General features: G+C 42.4%; 1 protein-coding gene and 1 long non-coding RNA gene across 6 annotated transcripts in view; one reads left to right on the forward strand and one right to left on the reverse strand.

Annotated features, from left to right (window-relative positions):
- The window catches only part of LOC141569253 (uncharacterized), a 295225-nt gene that overhangs the window by 24043 nt on the left and 252767 nt on the right, over window positions 1–18415 (forward strand). For all 5 annotated transcript variants that reach the window (XR_012492761.1, XR_012492757.1, XR_012492759.1 and 2 more), the window contains exon 2: window positions 6798–6901. This is a non-coding gene — a long non-coding RNA (uncharacterized LOC141569253). The remainder of the gene's footprint in view (window positions 1–6797; window positions 6902–18415) is intronic.
- The window catches only part of TMEM233 (transmembrane protein 233), a 35242-nt gene that overhangs the window by 10442 nt on the left and 6385 nt on the right, over window positions 1–18415 (reverse strand). The window contains exon 2 of the mRNA XM_019753967.2: window positions 174–310. Coding sequence (XP_019609526.1) covers window positions 174–310 — 137 coding nt within the window. The remainder of the gene's footprint in view (window positions 1–173; window positions 311–18415) is intronic.

Consider the following 18415-nt stretch of genomic DNA (forward strand, 5'->3'; position numbering starts at 1 on the left):
CATGGCCCATGTAACCTACATGGCCCATGTAACCACAGTGAAGAAAAAATGAAAACGCTTTTGTTGGGGATTATTTGTCACCAGAGCATAACCTACCCTATCCTAACAGATTCCAACGGGAATTCAAGAAAAGGCATTTTACATCTGGAGGGATTAAAAAAAAGCCTACTTACTTCCTTGAGAAGTGAACTGCACAAGAAACACCGATGATGAGAAGGCCAATAATGATGGAGGCGATGGCCACCCACTTGGCATTCCTCCCAAGCCGCTTGGATCCTTCGATATCTCCATTGTTGTAGCTGTTCAGAGACTGGGGGACACAAGGGAAGAGTGGGTGATGACAGATAACCCACAAGGAAAGACATGTGCTCTTCAGGCCAATTGGAGCAGGCAACAGGTAATCACCTCCTCCAGGAAGCTTTCCCTGAACTCCCAGGTGGTATTAACTTCCCCTTCCGCATTTCCTGATTACTTCTATCTTAGTGTTTACCATAGCATATGAGAAGGATTGATTTGGCCTCTCCCATTCGAGTGTAAGAGCGGGCAGGGACCATTATCTGTCTTGTTCAGCACGGTAGTCCAGTGCAGTATTTGTCATGGAGAAGATACTTGGTAAATATTTGTATAATGAAAGGATGAACGGTATGTCTGTCTCATCCATTAGAACAGGTGTTTGCACACTATGACCCATGGGTCACATCCAGCCTGTTTTTATAAATAAAGTTTTATTGGCACACAGTCACACTCATTTGTTTACTATTGTCTGTGGCGGCTTTTGTGTTACAGCAAGGTTGAGTAGCTGGGATAGAGACTTTATGGCCTGCAAGGCCTGAAATATTTATCGTTTGGTCCTTGATGGAAAAAATTCTACTCCTGCACTAGAAGGTTGATCCATGAAGTCAGGGACCTAACTCAACTGCTCACCTCTGTGGCAAGATAAGCTGTCATTCACTGGTACCTACTCATATGGTTTTCCCAGATGTTAAAATATTGAAATACTTCTGTACTGGTTGGTAAACAGCCGCTATCCCGCCCAATGTCCCTGCCATCCTGGCCCCTCCTCTGAATTCCCCCAGACCTCCCTGAGATCCAGCAACTCCCCAGACCCCACCAAAGCATCCTTCCTGATTCTGTGCCCTTGTTAAATATTTTAAATATTGCCCTTGTTGCTAGTACTTTGAGCAGTGTCTGGTATACTGTAGGAGCTCAAGAGATATATAGGCCGAATGAACGTATCTGTTTCCCTACAGAATGTGAGTTCGTTAAGGGCATATTGGGGTCCCCCTCGAACCCAGCCCGGTGCCAGGCAAAATGGAGGTGCTCAGAGAACGCTGGCTGCTGAGCTGAAGGCCAGATGCCATTCTTCTCTTGTACAATAAGCCTCTCTGTCATAACTCCCACTGGGAGAACCCCCCCAAAGGTGTGCTACAGCCCAAAGCCTGAGAAGACGCATTCATGAGTTATGGAAAGACGGACTCAATCAATCAGTGCCATGGATTGTAGATTTCAGTGGGAACCTCTGCTCTTCCTCCAGAAATTACAGCACTTGTGTAATAAGCATTCCTCTTCCTGGACTATTAAGGCGGATTAGGCCTCTGCAGACAATTACAAGCCAGAGAAACACCCAGTATACCACAGAGCTTTCTGCTTCCGGAACCTTCCATTAATTCTTGGATCCAGGCCACCTTAGTCAGCAACAGGCCAGGAGACTCGGCAGTGAAGAGTACTTGCTTTCAGCCCTCTTACGAGAATGGGAGAGCGGGAACCTGTGACGATGTGAGGGGCTGCAGCAGGGTGAGTTCCAGAATTCTGGCGTTCTCAACCCTGGGTGCCCGTTAGAAACACCTGGCTGCTGCTAGTGTTGTTGTTGTTGTTGTTATTATTATTATTATTATTATTATTATTATTATTTCAATACAGGTAGCTGGGCCCTATCCTGGAACAATTCTGATTTAACCAGTGTGGGCACCAGACATCAGTGTTTTAAAAAAATTGTGGTAAAATATACATACCATAAAACTTACTGTTTTAACTCTGAGTGTACCATTCAGTGGCATTAAGTACATTCACATCATTATACAACTGTCACCATTATCTAACTCAAACTAAAACTCTGTACCCACTAAACACTAACTCCCCATTCTTCCCTCCTCTCGCTCCTGGAAACCACCATTCTCCTTTCTCTGTGAATCTGACTACTCTACGTACCTCATATAAGTGGAATCATACAATATTTGTCCTTTTGTGCCTGACTTATTTCACTTAGCATAATGTCCTTACGGTTCATCCATGCTATAGCGTGTATCAGAATTTCCTTCCCTTTGAAGGCTGAGTAATATTCCATTGCATGCATATACCACATATTGTTTATCCATTCATCCATCGATGGATGCCTGGATTGTTGCCCCAGGTTTTTTTTTCTTTCTTTAAAGCTTCTCAGGACTGAAAACCTTTGGTCTAGGTGATGATCCTTAATGTCCTGCAAGATCAAGATGCTCACTGCCTTAAGATTTATCCTACGGACGTGGATAACAGCATGGGCTCTAAACCCAGAGAGATCTGAGTTCAAATTCCATGTCTCACCAGCTGTGAGAGTTAGAGCAAATTATCTAGCTTTCCAGGTCTCGGTGTCCTCATCTGTAAATTGAGGGCAAGTCATAGCACTTCCTCCATATTGGAGAAGCCCGTGAGTTAATGCATGCAGAGCAGTGAGCGTTGGCCCAGCGCGTCATATATGCTCGATAAACGTTAGCTTTAATTGTGAATTGCCACTGCCTGTCTTGTTCTTCCTCTAAAGCTGAGATCCTTGGGGTGCAACACGATCATCTGGGCTCCTTGTCAGAACCCTAGGTGATCAGACTCTCCCCCATGCTGGAGCAGAATCTTTCAGGACTCAAGTTGGAGAAATTTAGAGTCTTTACAGTCAAAGCCAGTGCACAGAATTCCAGAACCCCAAATTCTGAGCTCATAATTCAGTTTCAAATTAGGTGTAGTCAGACCCTCTTAAACTGGTCACGATTCTACTGTGGTACCTTGGGAAACCCTTTTCTGAGATCAGTCGTGGCAGTGCACTGGGGTTGCTGTAACCAGAGGAAAAATAATGAAACCTCCTCTGTCCCCAAACATTGTCAACCCCTGGCTGCTCGGATGAGAAAGCAGTTTCATGTTCTCAGCAGTACTGACTATAAAAGTGGGAAGAACAGGCACAGTTATCACCTGAGCGTGACCCTGGAGCACCAATGAGAGGGGGGTCATGGGGAGTGTCCTTGGGCCACTTAACTTGTTTGCTGCAGGTCAGCAGAGCCATGTTGGTGACCTGGCTGTGGGGGATTTGGGTGCAAGTCAGGGGCAAACCCTGCCCAACCTTCATCACCTGCTGCCAGCTGGCATCTCCTGTGTGACCCTCTTCTCTGCACACCAGCATCTCTCTGGGGCTCATTCCAGGATTTGGTTGGTTTGAAAAACAGATGAAAAGCCTCTTTCAGTATCAACTGTGGACTCTCGTCTCCCCATAGGTCCTCTGATGAATTAGTTTTCCTTTTCTGGTTCTTGGAGAAGGGGCTGCCCACGGGTAAATCTGGGTAAACATGAGGATGGGGGTGGGGGGAGAGATGAGGGTGGATACTCTAGAACTGTAATATTTCACTCTACGGGACTTCACCGGTGGGTGGGGGGGTGTCTCAGGCTTCAGGGTGGAGATCTGACAATGGAGCAGAAAGGGACTGGTTTCCCCCTCTCCAATTCTTTTCCTCTCCCAATTGGAATAGCATATTTGGCTCTCTCGCGAGATGCTATAAACTGAAGGGTTTTAGAGAAAACGCATGGTTTATATATTTTGTTCTGAAGAGCATAGAAAGCAAACTATGCTGTGGAAGAACTAGAAAGAAACGGGATGGCTTAGATATTTCAAATTTGTATGATCCTGTTAGTTCTTTTACAAAGTAGAAATGTAATTTGTGAACATGAAAAGCATTCAAACGCTACAGAAACATAGAGTAACTAGTAAGCTCTTCTTCCAATTCTACTACCCAGAGATAAGCATTGTTAGCAGTTGGTGCATTTGCTTCTGGATTTTTTTCTAGAAGTAATATGAAAGGAAAACTACCCTTTCTCCTGCTTTCATTATGACTAAGCACATTATGTGTTGCATTCAGGAGAAAGAAACAGCAATTTGCACCCTGCGATACACCAAGAAAAACAGGGCCTGTCTGTCGAGCCTGCACCCACCCCTCCAATTTGAAAACAGTATTTCCCGTAGCCTTGGCAAGGACAAGTTCATCTGTGCCTTTTGTGATGTTGATGCCTAAACATAGGTCACTTCTTTTGTGGATATTGTAATCTTTTGAGAATGATACTGTTTTGCTTTTTTTTTTTTAAAATCATGAACAGACTAATATAAAACTTGGTAACCTTGGCAATTTTGCATTTGTTTCCTTTAAATACTTGTGTTGCGCTTTTCATTTGGCGAGCTGATTGTTTTGAAGTTGGACTCCCTTGCATTTCTTTTCAAGTAAGTTTTCTTTTCTAAATGTCTCAGCTTCTGAGTCTTTCTTTGATAAACTAGTAAGGCTGATGATAACATTTATTGAGCATTTATTATGTGCCAGGCGCTGTATTAAATTCTTTTCATGGATTATCTCATTAGTCCTTGTAAGAACTCTATAAGGCAGGTGCTCTCTTGTTCCATTTTGCTGATGGGAAAATTGAGACATGGAGAAGTTAAAGTGATTTGCCCAAAGTCACATAGCCAGCTTGGTGAAGTGTGTGTGTGTGTATGTGTGTGTGTGTGTGTGTGGTTTTCTTTTTCTCTTGATTCCAAAAATATGAATACTACCATACTATACTTGTCCTGCAACTTACTTTTTTCCACTTAATACAGGGTGGGCAACTTTCTAAGCCAGTGCTTGTAGGTCTGTCTCATTCCTGTTTCTTTCATCATTTAAAATAATGAGTTTTACTGATAGACTTTCTAATCTTGCATCCCTCTTGCATTCTTGGGGAAAAATCTTAATTTGTCATGGCGCATTTTGGGGGGTAACCTTTTGTTTTCAAATAGCTCCAGACTTACAGAAAAGTTGTGAGAATGGTTGTCTCATTCTTTTTAATGGCTTGGTCGCCCTTCACCGCTAGACACTTCACTTATTTATAGTTTGTGGCGATTACATCATAGGCTGCTGTGCACATTCTTCGTCATATATTTTTGTACACATTCGAGCCTGTCCTTAGGATGGAGTCCTCAGAATTAGATTGCACAACCACCATTATTTTAAGGTGCTAGATGCAAGTTCCTGTCTCTGTTCACCGTGCAAAGTATTAGAAAGGGCTTTTAGTTTCTTTACAGTTTTTATTCTCCTCTGTGAGGCAAGTGCACCTTTCTCAGAATGTAGAACAAATGTGCTGTCATCACACATTGTATAAGGCACTCAGGAGTCCCCAGCGGTGCCTTTTCCCTTTTCGCTGGGCCTGCGCTGATGCTGGAAAAATACAACAGTCATTACAAATCCCACTCATTAGAGCTCCAGGTCTTGGTCGGCGGCCTTGAGCCAGCGAAGGTCACATTTCGACAGAAAAGAGGGCAAGTTCCTTTCTCCTGTAGCAAATACTAATGACATCAGGGTCACTATATCTCGTTATTTAAGCTCACTTATACATCCTTTCCCTGGACAGACACTTGATACTCAAGGACCCACTGAAGGGAGGTTGGTCAGGAGCCAGAAATGAGGACAACTGTTTCTCCACCCAACCTCAAGAAGGCTTTGGCGGGGTGCAGCAAGACTGTGTCACCAGGCCATGCTGCTAAGACTCCTGGCTACCTGTCAGAAAGTACAGGCAACTCCTGGCTTCTGTATTTCCAAGGAGAGACCCAAACATTTTGATCACTGGAGTTGAACACCAGTGGCTCTAAGGTACTAGGAATTTGCAACACTTTACACCAAGTGGTAAAGCTGTTCCACTGCCCTGAGCCAGGAAAAGACGGAACGGAACGTGCTTCATCCTTTCCCCCTGGTCTTTAGAGCAGAACTCTTGGCTGCGTCCCACATGATGCCAGATGAGACAGTGTCGCCTGTGGGATGGCTACCAGGTGGCGACTTAAAAGGAAACCCTCCAAAGTTATATTGCTCAATGTTGGTGTTTCCCAACCCTGGCTGCACCTTAGAATTACCTGGAGGGGCTTAAAAAATTTCTTTACCCAAGCCCCATCCCAGACCTGGGGATGGGACTCCAGCATCAGTATTTTTTGAATCTGATCTCAGGTTGAGGGGAATTGAGAACCACTGCTCTAGATGAATAGCCATTCATTCATTCATTCATTCATTATTCAAACACTATTTATTGAGTACCAACTATGTGCCAGGCACTGCTACCTACCCTCATGGAGCTTACATTCTGGTACACATGGAAAATAAATAATGAAATATGCAAATAAACAAGATGATTACAGAATATTATTCAGGCAAGAAAAATGGGGTGTTGGCTGGGAGCTCTCGCTGAGGTCAGGGCAGGTAGGCTGGGACCTGGAGACTTGAGAATGTGCTAGGCCTGCAAAGAATAGGGGAAAGAAGAAGCCTGGCCAAGACAATGCAAGTGCAAAGGTCCCAGAGGTGGGAAATAATTTGTTGTTGAAGGTATTCAAGAAAACCCAGTGTAAGTGAAATGTAGGAGTGAAAGAGGGAGGGGAGAGAGAGACAGAGAGAGAGAGATGAGATGAGGCTGGAGGTGAAGCCAGGGGCTATGTTAGTTAAAATAATGAATTATCACGTCAACATTATAGTTTAAACGTATCCCCCATTTTACAGATGAGAAAACTGACACGCAGAACTGACGCACAGAGAGAAGGAAGCAAATGTTTCTGCTTTCAAAGACAACTCTCTAATGAGGCTGCAAGCTTCGGCAAAAGATGGTGAGTTCAAAAGCCCTCACAATAACTACTTCATTACGTCCCAAAAAACCTAAGAGCTAGATTTAATGCACTGTTGATACCAGCACCAGGTAGCTGACTTGAGTCTAACTAAATAAAAATTTGGCCACTGATAAAAAAAAAAAAAAATAGGGCAAACGGTATCTTTAAGCTGTGCCACTGATTCCCCTCACAAAATATGTGCATTTTCTTTGCTCTTACCTACGACCAAAAGTGCTCAGAATCTCCACATTCACACTCAAACAGAATTAGCCCCCAAACACAAAATGATAACAATGGAAGACTGTCAGTTATTTTTTTTTATTTTGGCTTCCTGTACATTATAGATTGAACAAGTTAATACACATAAAGTGCTTAGAGCAGTGCTTGGGAAATAGTATCAATGAGCATTAGCTATTATACTGATAATATTATTATGTCATATGCTGATTGATGAAGAGGAAAACAAATGAGCTATTAAATAGACTTTGATATGTTTCCACATTCCCCTTGCCCAATGTCTCTCCCTTAGGATTGCACCCGGTGTTTAGGAAAATGATCTCAATAAAAGCCCAGAGTTCTGTCATGAGGTCCCCCTTTTCCTTGGTGTGGCACAGAAAGCACATTTCTGTTCCCCGGATGGGTAACAGAGTGAAACCTTAACCGCCAGTGACACCTTAGTGGGAAGTAGCTTTCCTGCAAAGCTCCTGATACCTGATAACGCCCTATGGGAAGAGAGGAGAAGTCAATTGTGTGGGTGGATGGGATGGGAGCCCCGAGTGGCCTCTGCTGAAAACCCGTCCCCGCCCCCATGCCTCTCCAGTGTCATTTGGAGCCTTCCCCTTGCTCACCTCTCCCTCTTTCCTGTCCCCCGTCTTCGTCCAGGTCCTCTCCTCTGTTTGGAGCCCTCTTCCCTCTCTGTCAGGTGGCCAGTGCCTGCTCATTCTTCCTGGCTTGGCTTACTGGTCAGCTTCCTCGGGGGGGCCTTCTCAGGCCCCCCCATCTTAAATAGGTCCCCTGACCTATGCTCTGATTCAGCCCTTGTTTGATTCCTTCATGGCTGTTGATGCTACTCAGTTATTTCACTCTGTTGCTTATTGACTTGGTGAATGTTTGTCTCTGTCACCTGACTGGGAGCTCCATGAGGGCAGATACTGTGTCTCTTTTTACTCACAACTCTATTTCCAGTGCTTTTAACGGAGGGCCTGACCCTTAGCATCCCTTGCATTCCTTAAAGGGAACTCTTACAACTCAACAACAAAAAGACAAACAGCGCAATCAAAAATGGACAAAGAACGTGAATAGACATTTCTCCAAACAGGATATGCAAATGGCCAATAAGCACATGAAACGATGCTCACCATCATTAGTCATTAGGGAACTGTCAACCCCAACAAGATACCCTCTAGGAAGGTTAGAATGAAAAAGACAGACAATGACAAGTCTTACTGAGCATGTAGAGAAACTGGAGCCCTCCTTCACTGCTGTGGGAATGGAAAATGGTGCCGCTGCTTTGGCAACTGTTCCCCAAAAAGTTAAACGTAAAGTTAACATACAACACAACAGTTCTGCTCCTAGGTGTATACGCAAGAAAACTGAAAACGTATATTCACACAAAAACTCGTACGTGAATGTTCATAGCAGCATTATTTATAATAGCCAAGGAAATGGAGTCAACCTAAATGTCCATCAACGAATGAACAAGCAAAATTGGTCTATTCATACAATGGAATATTATTCGGCCTTAAAAAGAAGGAAGGACCGATGCATGCTACACCATATCCATGTAACCTGGAAAACGTTATGCTGAGGGCAAGAAGGGAAACATGAAAGGTCACATAATACGAGATTCCATTTATATGAAATGTCCAGAATGGGTAAATTCATAGAGACAGAAAGTAGATTAGTGGATGCCAGGGGCGGGCTGGGAGGGTGGAAGGACAGGGAATGACTTCTAATGGGTATGAGATTTCTTTTTGGGCTGGTGAAAGTTTATTAGAATTAAATAGAGGGGATGATTATACAACCTCGTGAATATACTAAAAATTACTTAGTATATTGTTGTACAATTCTCTCTCTCTCTCTCTCTCTCGCTCTCTCGCTCTCTCGCTCTCTCTCTCTTTCTCTCTCTCTCTTTCTTTTTTAAGAAGCCAGACCTAGCGACAGAGCTGTTGCACCTTGAGGGCTCCAGTGCCCCAGTGGTGGAGCGCAGAGAAGTTGGTGAGGTTTGGCAAGAGACGGTGGTAGGGCTTAGAAGCAGCTTAGAAGCAGCTTGGGAGCAGCAGCCAGGCACCGCAGCTGTTGACAGATCAGACTTTTGTGTGAGCATGTGAGACACACCGCCTAGAAATATGGGAAGGAATTCTGCGAGGCGTTGGCTTGGCAGGGAGAGACAAGAACGCGTGAAACCTGGGTTATTGTTCATTCACGTAAGTCCCGTTTACACTCATGGGTCATGGACGCCGAGGGAAACTGGGACCCGGACAGAAATAGATCCTGCTTCTTCAGTGACCACATTAGCTTCGAGTCATTGTTCTAGTTTGGAATGAGGGTTGAAGTAGAAGGAAACCAAGGATTTGTGCTAAAGGTGGGAGCAGGTTGGCTTGAAACCAGGGCGAAGTAATAATGGTCTGTTAGGAGCTTTTGTGTGACAGACACCCCACTGGATAACAGCATCTTAACTTTCTGTTTTGTGGCCTATTCTGGGATTTATTCGTGGGGGAGTTAAACTCTTTTTAAGTAGCTGACATAGATGTCATAGTGTATGTCCCTGGAATACACCAAGCTTACTCCACCCCAGGGCCTTTGCATATCCTGGCTCAGCCCCGATCTTCCCACGCTGGCTTGTTCTCATCCTTCATCCTTTGCTGAGCGCCCTTTTTAAAGTAGAATCTCTTCTCCATCACCTGCCCCCCACTAGTCCTCTCTCATACTTCCCTGTTTATTCTCTTCACCAGGCTTACCACTCTCTGAAATGATCTTCTTTGTGTGCTAACCTGTGCATGGTCCATTTTCCCTCACTCAAATGTAAGTTCGCAGAGAGCTGGGACCTTCACTGTCTCATTCGCCAAGCAGGGAAAGGCTGTGCTGCCCATAGAAGATTGGGTCTCTGCCCAATTTGGGGGCAGAGTGGATCCCTTTGGCTGTGGATCTGAAGCCACACTCTCCAAACAGCTCATCTGCTGGTTTCCTGTGTCATATTTCTTAACTGGTTCAGAATTCTTGAGGGGAAGAAGAGCGGTTAATTCACCGACCCAACACGTCGGCAGCTTCTAGTCACCGAGAACACAGATGCCCCAAATGTCAGCCGTATAAAGCTGGCCTTTATCTACAGGGTCGCCACAGCATCTGACACATGGTCAGTATTCAAAAAATGTTGAATGCATGTGGGAGAACCACTCTCCTGCTTTCTTCCTCTGAGAAATAGAGGCAGAAAATTTCCCAGGTGCCGTGCGCCTTCTCTCAGGGGACGTGATGTTAAGTGATGTTTCTTTGTGTTGGCTTAAAGTGCTCCTCCCGCATCTGAATCCCTTTTCCCAGCTTTTCTCTTTGAACTTCAGAGCTAACTGGTACCAAGCCAGCTTTCCACAATGGCGGCAGGAGCCAGGGATGGCCATAAATGGACGAGAAGGCTCTCTCTGTCTTTGGCCATGCAGATGTCTATTGCCACACCCCCTGCCCCCTCCATTTAAAAAAAAATTAGTTTCCGGGGTACAAAACAATGTAATAGTTAGACATTTACACCCCTCACAAAGTGATAACCGCCCCCCCAAGTCTACTGCCCGTCTGACATCGTATATATCTGTTACAATTCCCTTGATTCTGTTCCCTATGTTGTACTCCACATCCCGTAAATATATATATAGATATAGATATAGATATAGATATTCGATTATAGCTGACATTCAATATTATTTAGCTTCAGCTTCAGGTGTACAGTGCAGTGATCAGGCACCTACACTGTCCATGAAGTGGTCTCCCTAATAAGACATGTGCCCATCTGACACCCTACAAAATCTTTACAGCATTATGGATTATATTCCCCAAACTGTCTTTCACATCCCCTTGGCGGTATTGTGACTACAATGTTACTAATACTAATTTGTACTTTCTAATCCCTTCACCTTCTCCCCCATCCCCACCCCCATCCCATCTAGCAACCATCAGTTTTTTCTCTATATCTCTGAGTCTATTTCTGGTTAGTTGCTCATTTATTCTGTTCTTTAGATTCCACATATAAGTGAGATCATATGGTATTTGTCTTTCTCCATCTGACTTATTTCACTTCGCATAATGTTCTCTAGGTCCAACCAGATCGTTGCAAATGGTAAGATTTCATTCTTTTTTATGGCCGAGTAATACTCCATTGTATAAATGTAGCACAGTTTCTTAATCCAGTCTACCGATGGGCTTTTCGGTTGTTTCCATGTCTTGGCTATTGTGAATAGCGCTGCAGTAAACATAGGGGTGCATATATCTTTTCAAATTAGTGTTTTGGATTTCTCTGGATAGATACCCATTTTCTTTCTCATTGAAAATGGGCCTTGGACTTGGCCACAATCCAACACAAATGCAGAAGAGATTTTGGGGCCTCATGGAATGTTTGAAGTGATGGAGATATTCTGTCTGGTGTCTGTCATTTCCCGCTGTTGGCAGCTACTCGCTGAGGAGCTAGTGTGACTCAAGGGAAAATATGAGCCACATGTCCTTCAAAAGCACGAAGGACTTATCTCAGGAGCATCAGGTGGCTTCTAGGTGGCGGAGAGACAGAACAGAAAAGTGGGCTTAAGTATGGAAACCAGTATGGAGGCTCCTCAAAAAATTAAAAGTAGGACTATCACATGACCCAGCAATGCCGCTCTTGGGTATTTATCCAAAGAAATCCAAAACACTATCTCGAAAAGACATATGCGTCCCCATGTTCACTGCAGCGCTGTTCACAATAGTCAAGATATGGAAGCAACCTAAGTGCCCAGCAATAAACAATTGGATAAAGAAATTGTGGTGCATATATACAGTGGAATTAACACTCTACCACAGAAAAGAATGAAATATCACCATTTGTGACGACATGGATGGACCTAGAGGGTATTATATGCTAAGTGAAATGAGTCAGACCGAGAAAGACCAATACTCCATGATATCACTTATACGTGGAATCTAAAAGAGCCAAAATTGTAAAAATAGTAGAGTGGTGGTTACCAGGGGCTGAGGAATGGAGGAATTGGGGAGATGCTGTTTAAAGGTACACACTTATAACTAGTAAGTAAATGGATGCTGGAGATCTAATACACAGTATAGTGATTATGTAGTGAATACTCTATTATAAATACCAAACTTCTAAACATCAAAGATCTAATGGACTACATCTTAATTATTCCCACCACAAGAAAGAAATGGTAATTATGTGACGTGACAGAGGTGTTAGCTAGCTAACACTACAATGGCAATCATACTGCAATATATAGAAGTATCCAATCAACATGCTGTAAGCCTTACACTTATACAGAATTACATATTAATTATGTCTCAATAAAAAAAAATTGGGTGTTTTTTTTTTGGCCATGGCAGTGAGCTTCTGCTTAGGTAAAAACTCAGTAAAATTGGAACCAAAACAACAAAACTTCTGACATTTTCCAAGCATTTACTTTGTGGCAGGAACTGTATGCAGTAAGCTGTTTTTTCTCTATCCTTGGAGATTTTCAGGGCTAGAACAAAACATCAGAATAGAACAGCATTTGTCTCGAGTTAGCTATAGAGCTGACCTTTCAGCTTGATAAGAACATAGATTTAGAGCAAGAATCACCCTTCGAGGTGGAGAAGAATCCACTTATGTCCCAACCCCTTCCTTCTTCTCTCTGAAGATTTTTCTTTTTATTACCTTTAGAAAAATCCTTATTTCTGACTAGAAATGAGCTCTAAACGTTTATTATAGAAAATTGGAAAATACTAAACACTTATAGTCAAACTTGAAATTATAATAGCTAAGGTTTTTCCAGTCCTTTGCATATATTATCCCATTGAAGTCACACAACCATCTCTTGGCGGTAGGTGATATTATTTCCAATGTGAAAATGAGGAAACTCAAGGTCAAGTTAAGTAACTTCATTGGTGTCATATAACAGAAAGCAGTGGAGCCAGGATTCAAACCCTGGGGCGCCTGATAACAGAATTTTGCTCTTAACCTTTACATTATAACTGTCCATAATCCTGCCCCCGAGAAAAGATCACTGTAGACGTTTCGGAACACTTTCCCCATGCTTGTTCATGAGTGTGAGTGCGTGGATATGGGTACGTGGATACTGATAAAGAACGTGGAATCTCACTGCACAAACACCTTTATGTTCTGTCTTTTTTCCCTACTTGATATTTTACTGTAAACCTTTCCCTGCATTATAAAAGTTTGTCAAAAGCATGCTTTAAAATTTATATAACATTCCCTGTTATACATGTATATATTTAATTTAGTCTATGTTGGAATCAATTCTTACAGCCATCTCTAATTTTTCACATTTACACCACAAGAGTGACAAATATTAATTAAGCAGTTACTCTCTGCCAGGCACATGCTTCACGTTTATGAACTCGTTTTATAATTCACTTCGTAATTAATACTGGGACGAACATCAAATACGTAATGTCATGCCTCTCCATTCGTTAATTTTTATTTTTAAATTTTAATTTCTTGGGGAAGCTTTCATTGTATAGCTCTTGCATGGTTTTGAGGTTTATTCCTGGTATTTTTATTTTTGTTTGCTAAATATGCCAATATTTTTATCTATTAAGTTGTCAATACTGAAATCTTAATTTTAGAATATGTTCCCTTTTCTTCAAAACACCTCTTCTCTCTTTGAAAGCCTTCGTCATCTTTATCATCACTTTAGTACATATTTGGCCAGTGGGAAGTGAGGTTTTCTCTCTTTCAGTCTCTCTCTCTCTCTCTCTCTCTCTCTCTCTCTCTCTCTCTCTCTCACACACACACACACACACACACACACACGCTCTGTGTAGGCTTACATCAATGCCTGAACATAGTCTGCGATACTTTTGTCCGGGTGTAAGGAACCTCTTCATGTAGATCGTATTGTCCTAGATTCCCAAACTCCTAGACAGCAGGCTTTCTCTAAATAGCTTGATGGATGTGGGCAGTTGGCAAATATGTAGTAATAACATCTGAGCGCTCAGATGACTTTGGGATTTTTTGTTTAGATTTTTCTTACTCCTAAGTTTCTGTGCCTAAAGGTAGTATTGGGAATCCACAGACGGGGCTTGCGGATCACCAGGTGCATTTTCCTCATAGTCACCATTTATTCATTCATTCATTCATTCACTCATTCATTCATTCATTCATTCATTCATGCTTATCTCTGTCCTTTTTGGGCTTATGGGCCATTTCTCCCATAAATATCTTCAAGGACAAAGTGAGAATTGTCCTTTTGTCTGTCTATCATTAAAGTAAAAAAGCTAAAGAGGAATTCTGCCAGGCTTGATTGAGAGTATTACATGAGCTGCGTATATTGATGGGGCAGATCTATTAAAAGAAAAAGCTTTCAGAACTTCAGAGCTTGTTCCTGTCAAAAGGGCAAGACATAATGGTCTGACTGTAATGCTTCAAGAGGCTAGACTGTAAACTCCATGGGGGCAAGGACTGTCATGTTTGATTTCATCCACCAGTGTCACCTTTCTGAGCCCCATTTCCTCATGGGTAAATGGGGAGAACAACTTTCTGCATATGTTGCTGGGGTTTTACAAGGAACAAGTGATACTGTGTCTATATGAAAATGCTTTGAGAAGTAAAGACATGTGGACAAATGCGGTAATAATAATAACAACAGCAATAGCAAACTATCAAAATTATCCAGAACAAAGAACAAATGAAGTGATCGGAAGAGGGAGTTAAATATAGGAGTTCTCTTTCAGTTTGGGGAGTAGGAGATGTGATCTAAAGGGTAAAGGAAACAGAAGGACAAATTTCTGACTATCAGCTGTAGAAAGAAAAAAAAGAATGAGGGAGGAAGAACATCAGCAAAAGTCTGGCTAGAGAGACCCATTAGAAACACCTGTGTTGGAAGAAAAGGGGAGAGGTGGGTCTACAAGGCAAGAATGTGAGGCTGGAACACCCTGCAATACCCCTGTAACAACAATGACTCAACTCATTAGAAGTGAGACCCCATGAATCACTAAGGACAGTATTGCCCACGTGTATTCTGTGGCATATTAGCCTTAAGATCAAAGGGTCCTGGGCAACATGGTCAGTATAATGCCAGACTGTTCCACAGAACAGCCACAGGGCACAGTGATGGGTGGAAGGCTTCCAGAACCCTTAAAGGAAGTGAAACAGTTCACTTTTACTTAACTTAGCCCTTGACTTCTCAACTTCATCCCCCTCTTCTCTGCCCCCTTTTTGGTAAAACTTGGTAACATCAGGCAGAGCCAGTTGTCTGAGAAGCATGGTTTTGGAAAGTCTGACTTAATTCTTGAACTTGCAGAATGGGAGGTTTTCAGATCTGTTCAGGTTCTTGCCCTGAGGACATCACACTTCTGGAAGAGCAGCTTTGAATTACAGAGGGTGATGCCCTGGGCTAGCAAGCAGAGAAGAGAGACCAGTTTCCGAGGGTGGACCCACTGGGCTGCCGATGCTGGCAAGCCCCAGGCCAGCCAGGAAAGTTGTCCTTGGGAACCAAGCCGGGCCAAACCTCTCAGCGACCCTGCCATTAGCCTGGGTCTTCTGCATATTTTCCAAGAAAATTGTAGCAGAAACGCAGAACACGGGGGTGGGGTGGGGGTGGAGGAGAGAAATCCTTATAGATAAAATAGGAGTAAACTTAGGCCTCTGTAGCCATTCATTCATCATTCATTCATTCATTCATCAAACATTTGTTATATACTGACCATGTGCTGGGCATTGTGCTAGGTGCTGAGGCTAACAGTAGACTCTTCCAGGGGCTCAAATAAACAAATCAGTGCAAAGAAGTGAAGGTGCTCCAAGAGAACTCTGTGCAGAGTATAGTAGGGTACAGTCTAAGGTGAGGGACAGGGTAATCAAGAAGGGCTTTATGGAGGAGGTGATTTTCCAGCTGAGCTATGAAAGAGGAGTGAATTCTGCATTTTGCAAAGATCCTTGAGGGGTTCAAGTTTGAGAAGCGCTGTTCCAGGATGTGAGTCTTCCTACATGGCCTCCCCTTCATGAGTATTTGAAGGTTTCCTCTGAAGTCATTATTAAAATTCACACATTTTAAGCCAGAAATAGTTTCTCTTATTAATTAATGACAAACTCTACCTCAACCATAGCCTGTTTTGCCAATTCATTTAATAGCTGCTGTTTTGTTATCTGGGCAATTTCAGTGACTGTGGGAGGGAGGTTCTGTCTGGACTTCTTTTTTCATTCTTTTTTTTTTCCCACTTTTTATTATGGAAAATTTCAAACATAAGAAAATAGACCGAATAATATCCTGACTCCCCATGTTCCCTTAACCCAGCTTCAACAACCATCCGTTAATGGTCAGTCTTGTTTTATCTATATCTCCCACTTTATATTATGACAAAACCATTTTATCATTTCCTCAGTAAAATAAAATGGCATTTAAAATGTATTTTCTTTTATAGGAACACACAGGTTAACATCTTGAAATAGATGTAGCCTGTACCTCCAATAATTTAGGACTGAAAGGATTCCAATAGTAGTTTAAATTCTAGATTCCCAAATGCCAAATGTCAGTGGCCACCCTCTGTCACATCGTGGGGAAACTCTTTAAAGCAGTCGACACGGCAAAGGCTGCTTGGGGGACACTCATGTCTGTAACATCTCTGGGTATCTTATCAAAGAGCTTTCCAACAATGACACACTTTAAGTCAGGTCTTTATCATGTGGGACCATCTTATTGCTCTTCAGAGCTTCAAGCTCAGGGATTCATAAGAAATAAGTCATAGGGTCCAATTATGGGTCCAATCACTAGCCCATTTCTTAGCTGACAATCGTGGAAAGAGCTAGAGAAGGTTAAGTCCCATTGAGAGACCCAATGAATGACAATATTTAGAGCTCCAACTTGTGAGCGGTGTTAAGCCTCCTGGGTCAGCTGCCTGGACCCAAACCTGTTATTTCCAAGTTCTGCCTTGGTAACCAAAAAACCCCAAACAAACTGAAAATCTCCCCTCTAAACCTAATTGAAATCCACTTGAAACATAGCTCTGATGGAAAAACACCCAGCTTGGTATGTCTTTCTTCCTGTGGGTATTTCTTTTCTTTTTTGACCACATACCTTGTCTTCTAGAGCAGGTGTGGTTAGGCTTGGGGAAGAGCTGTGGCTTGCTGTGCCAGCCCACAGCCAGATAATGGGTTTTGACAATGGCTTCAGACCAACCATCATTATCAATCGCATCTTCTGCAGGTTTTGAAACCTGTTGCCTTGTTTTGCCTTGCTTTGCCTCTTTTTTGTGTTGGGTCCCATTTTTTCTAGATCCTGTGTCTTTTCTTTCTTGATTTACTCCCTTGTTTTGGGGGAGCACGTCCTCCTATAGCTTTTTGAGAGAAGGTATATGGCAGGGTGCTTTTTTGTTTGTTTGTTTGTTTTTAGAACTTGAATGTTTGAAAATGTCTTTATTCTTTCCTCTCCCTTGAATGATTGTTTGGATGGGTTTAAACTCAAAGTTCTTAATAATTTTCCTTTAGATTTTGGAGTCATTCTTTCGCTATTGTTTAGCTTTCAAGATAATTGATGAGAATTCCAAAGCCATTATGAATCCATATGTGTCATGTTTCTTCTTCTTGAAAGTTTGTAGGATTGGAGAGAAATTTTATCCTTAAGTAACTGAAATTTGACTATGATATACTTTGGTGCACATCTCATTTCTCTCATTTTATTTGGCATTGGGTGACCCTTTTAATCTGGAAACGCATGTGTTCAGTTCTGGAAATTTTTCTATGTATTTATTATATAATTTCCTCATTTTAATGTTCTTTTTTGGGGGAACTTTCTGATTAGATATTGGATTTCTGGGACTGACTCTCAGATTTTCTTGACTATTTTCTTCTTTTTGGAGGAATATTTCCTTCCTCTATATTTTTATTGTGGTAAAATATACATAGCATAAAACTTACCATTTTAACCATTTTTAAGTGTACCATTCAGCAGCAATAAGTACATTCACATTGTTTTGCAACCATCACCATCATCTACCTCCAGAACTTTCCCATCTTGCAAACTGAGACACTGTACCGATCAAACAGTAATTCTCCATTCCCCCAACCCCCAGCCCCTGGCAACCACAGTTTTACGTTCTGTCTCTGAATCTGACCACTCTAGGTACCTCCTGTAAGTGGAATCATACAATATTTGTCCTGTGACTGGCTCATTTCACTTAGCATAATGTCCTCAAGGTTCCTGTATGTTGTAGCAGAATATTTGTCAGAATTGCCTTTCTTTTAAAGGCTGAATAATATTCCATTGCATGGATAGACCACATTTTATTTATCCATCTGTCAATGGATGTTTGAGTTGCTTCCATCTTTTCCATCTT

The sequence above is a fragment of the Rhinolophus sinicus genome, linkage group LG16 (genome assembly GCF_036562045.2).
Source record: "Rhinolophus sinicus isolate RSC01 linkage group LG16, ASM3656204v1, whole genome shotgun sequence".
NCBI lineage: Eukaryota > Metazoa > Chordata > Mammalia > Chiroptera > Rhinolophidae > Rhinolophus > Rhinolophus sinicus.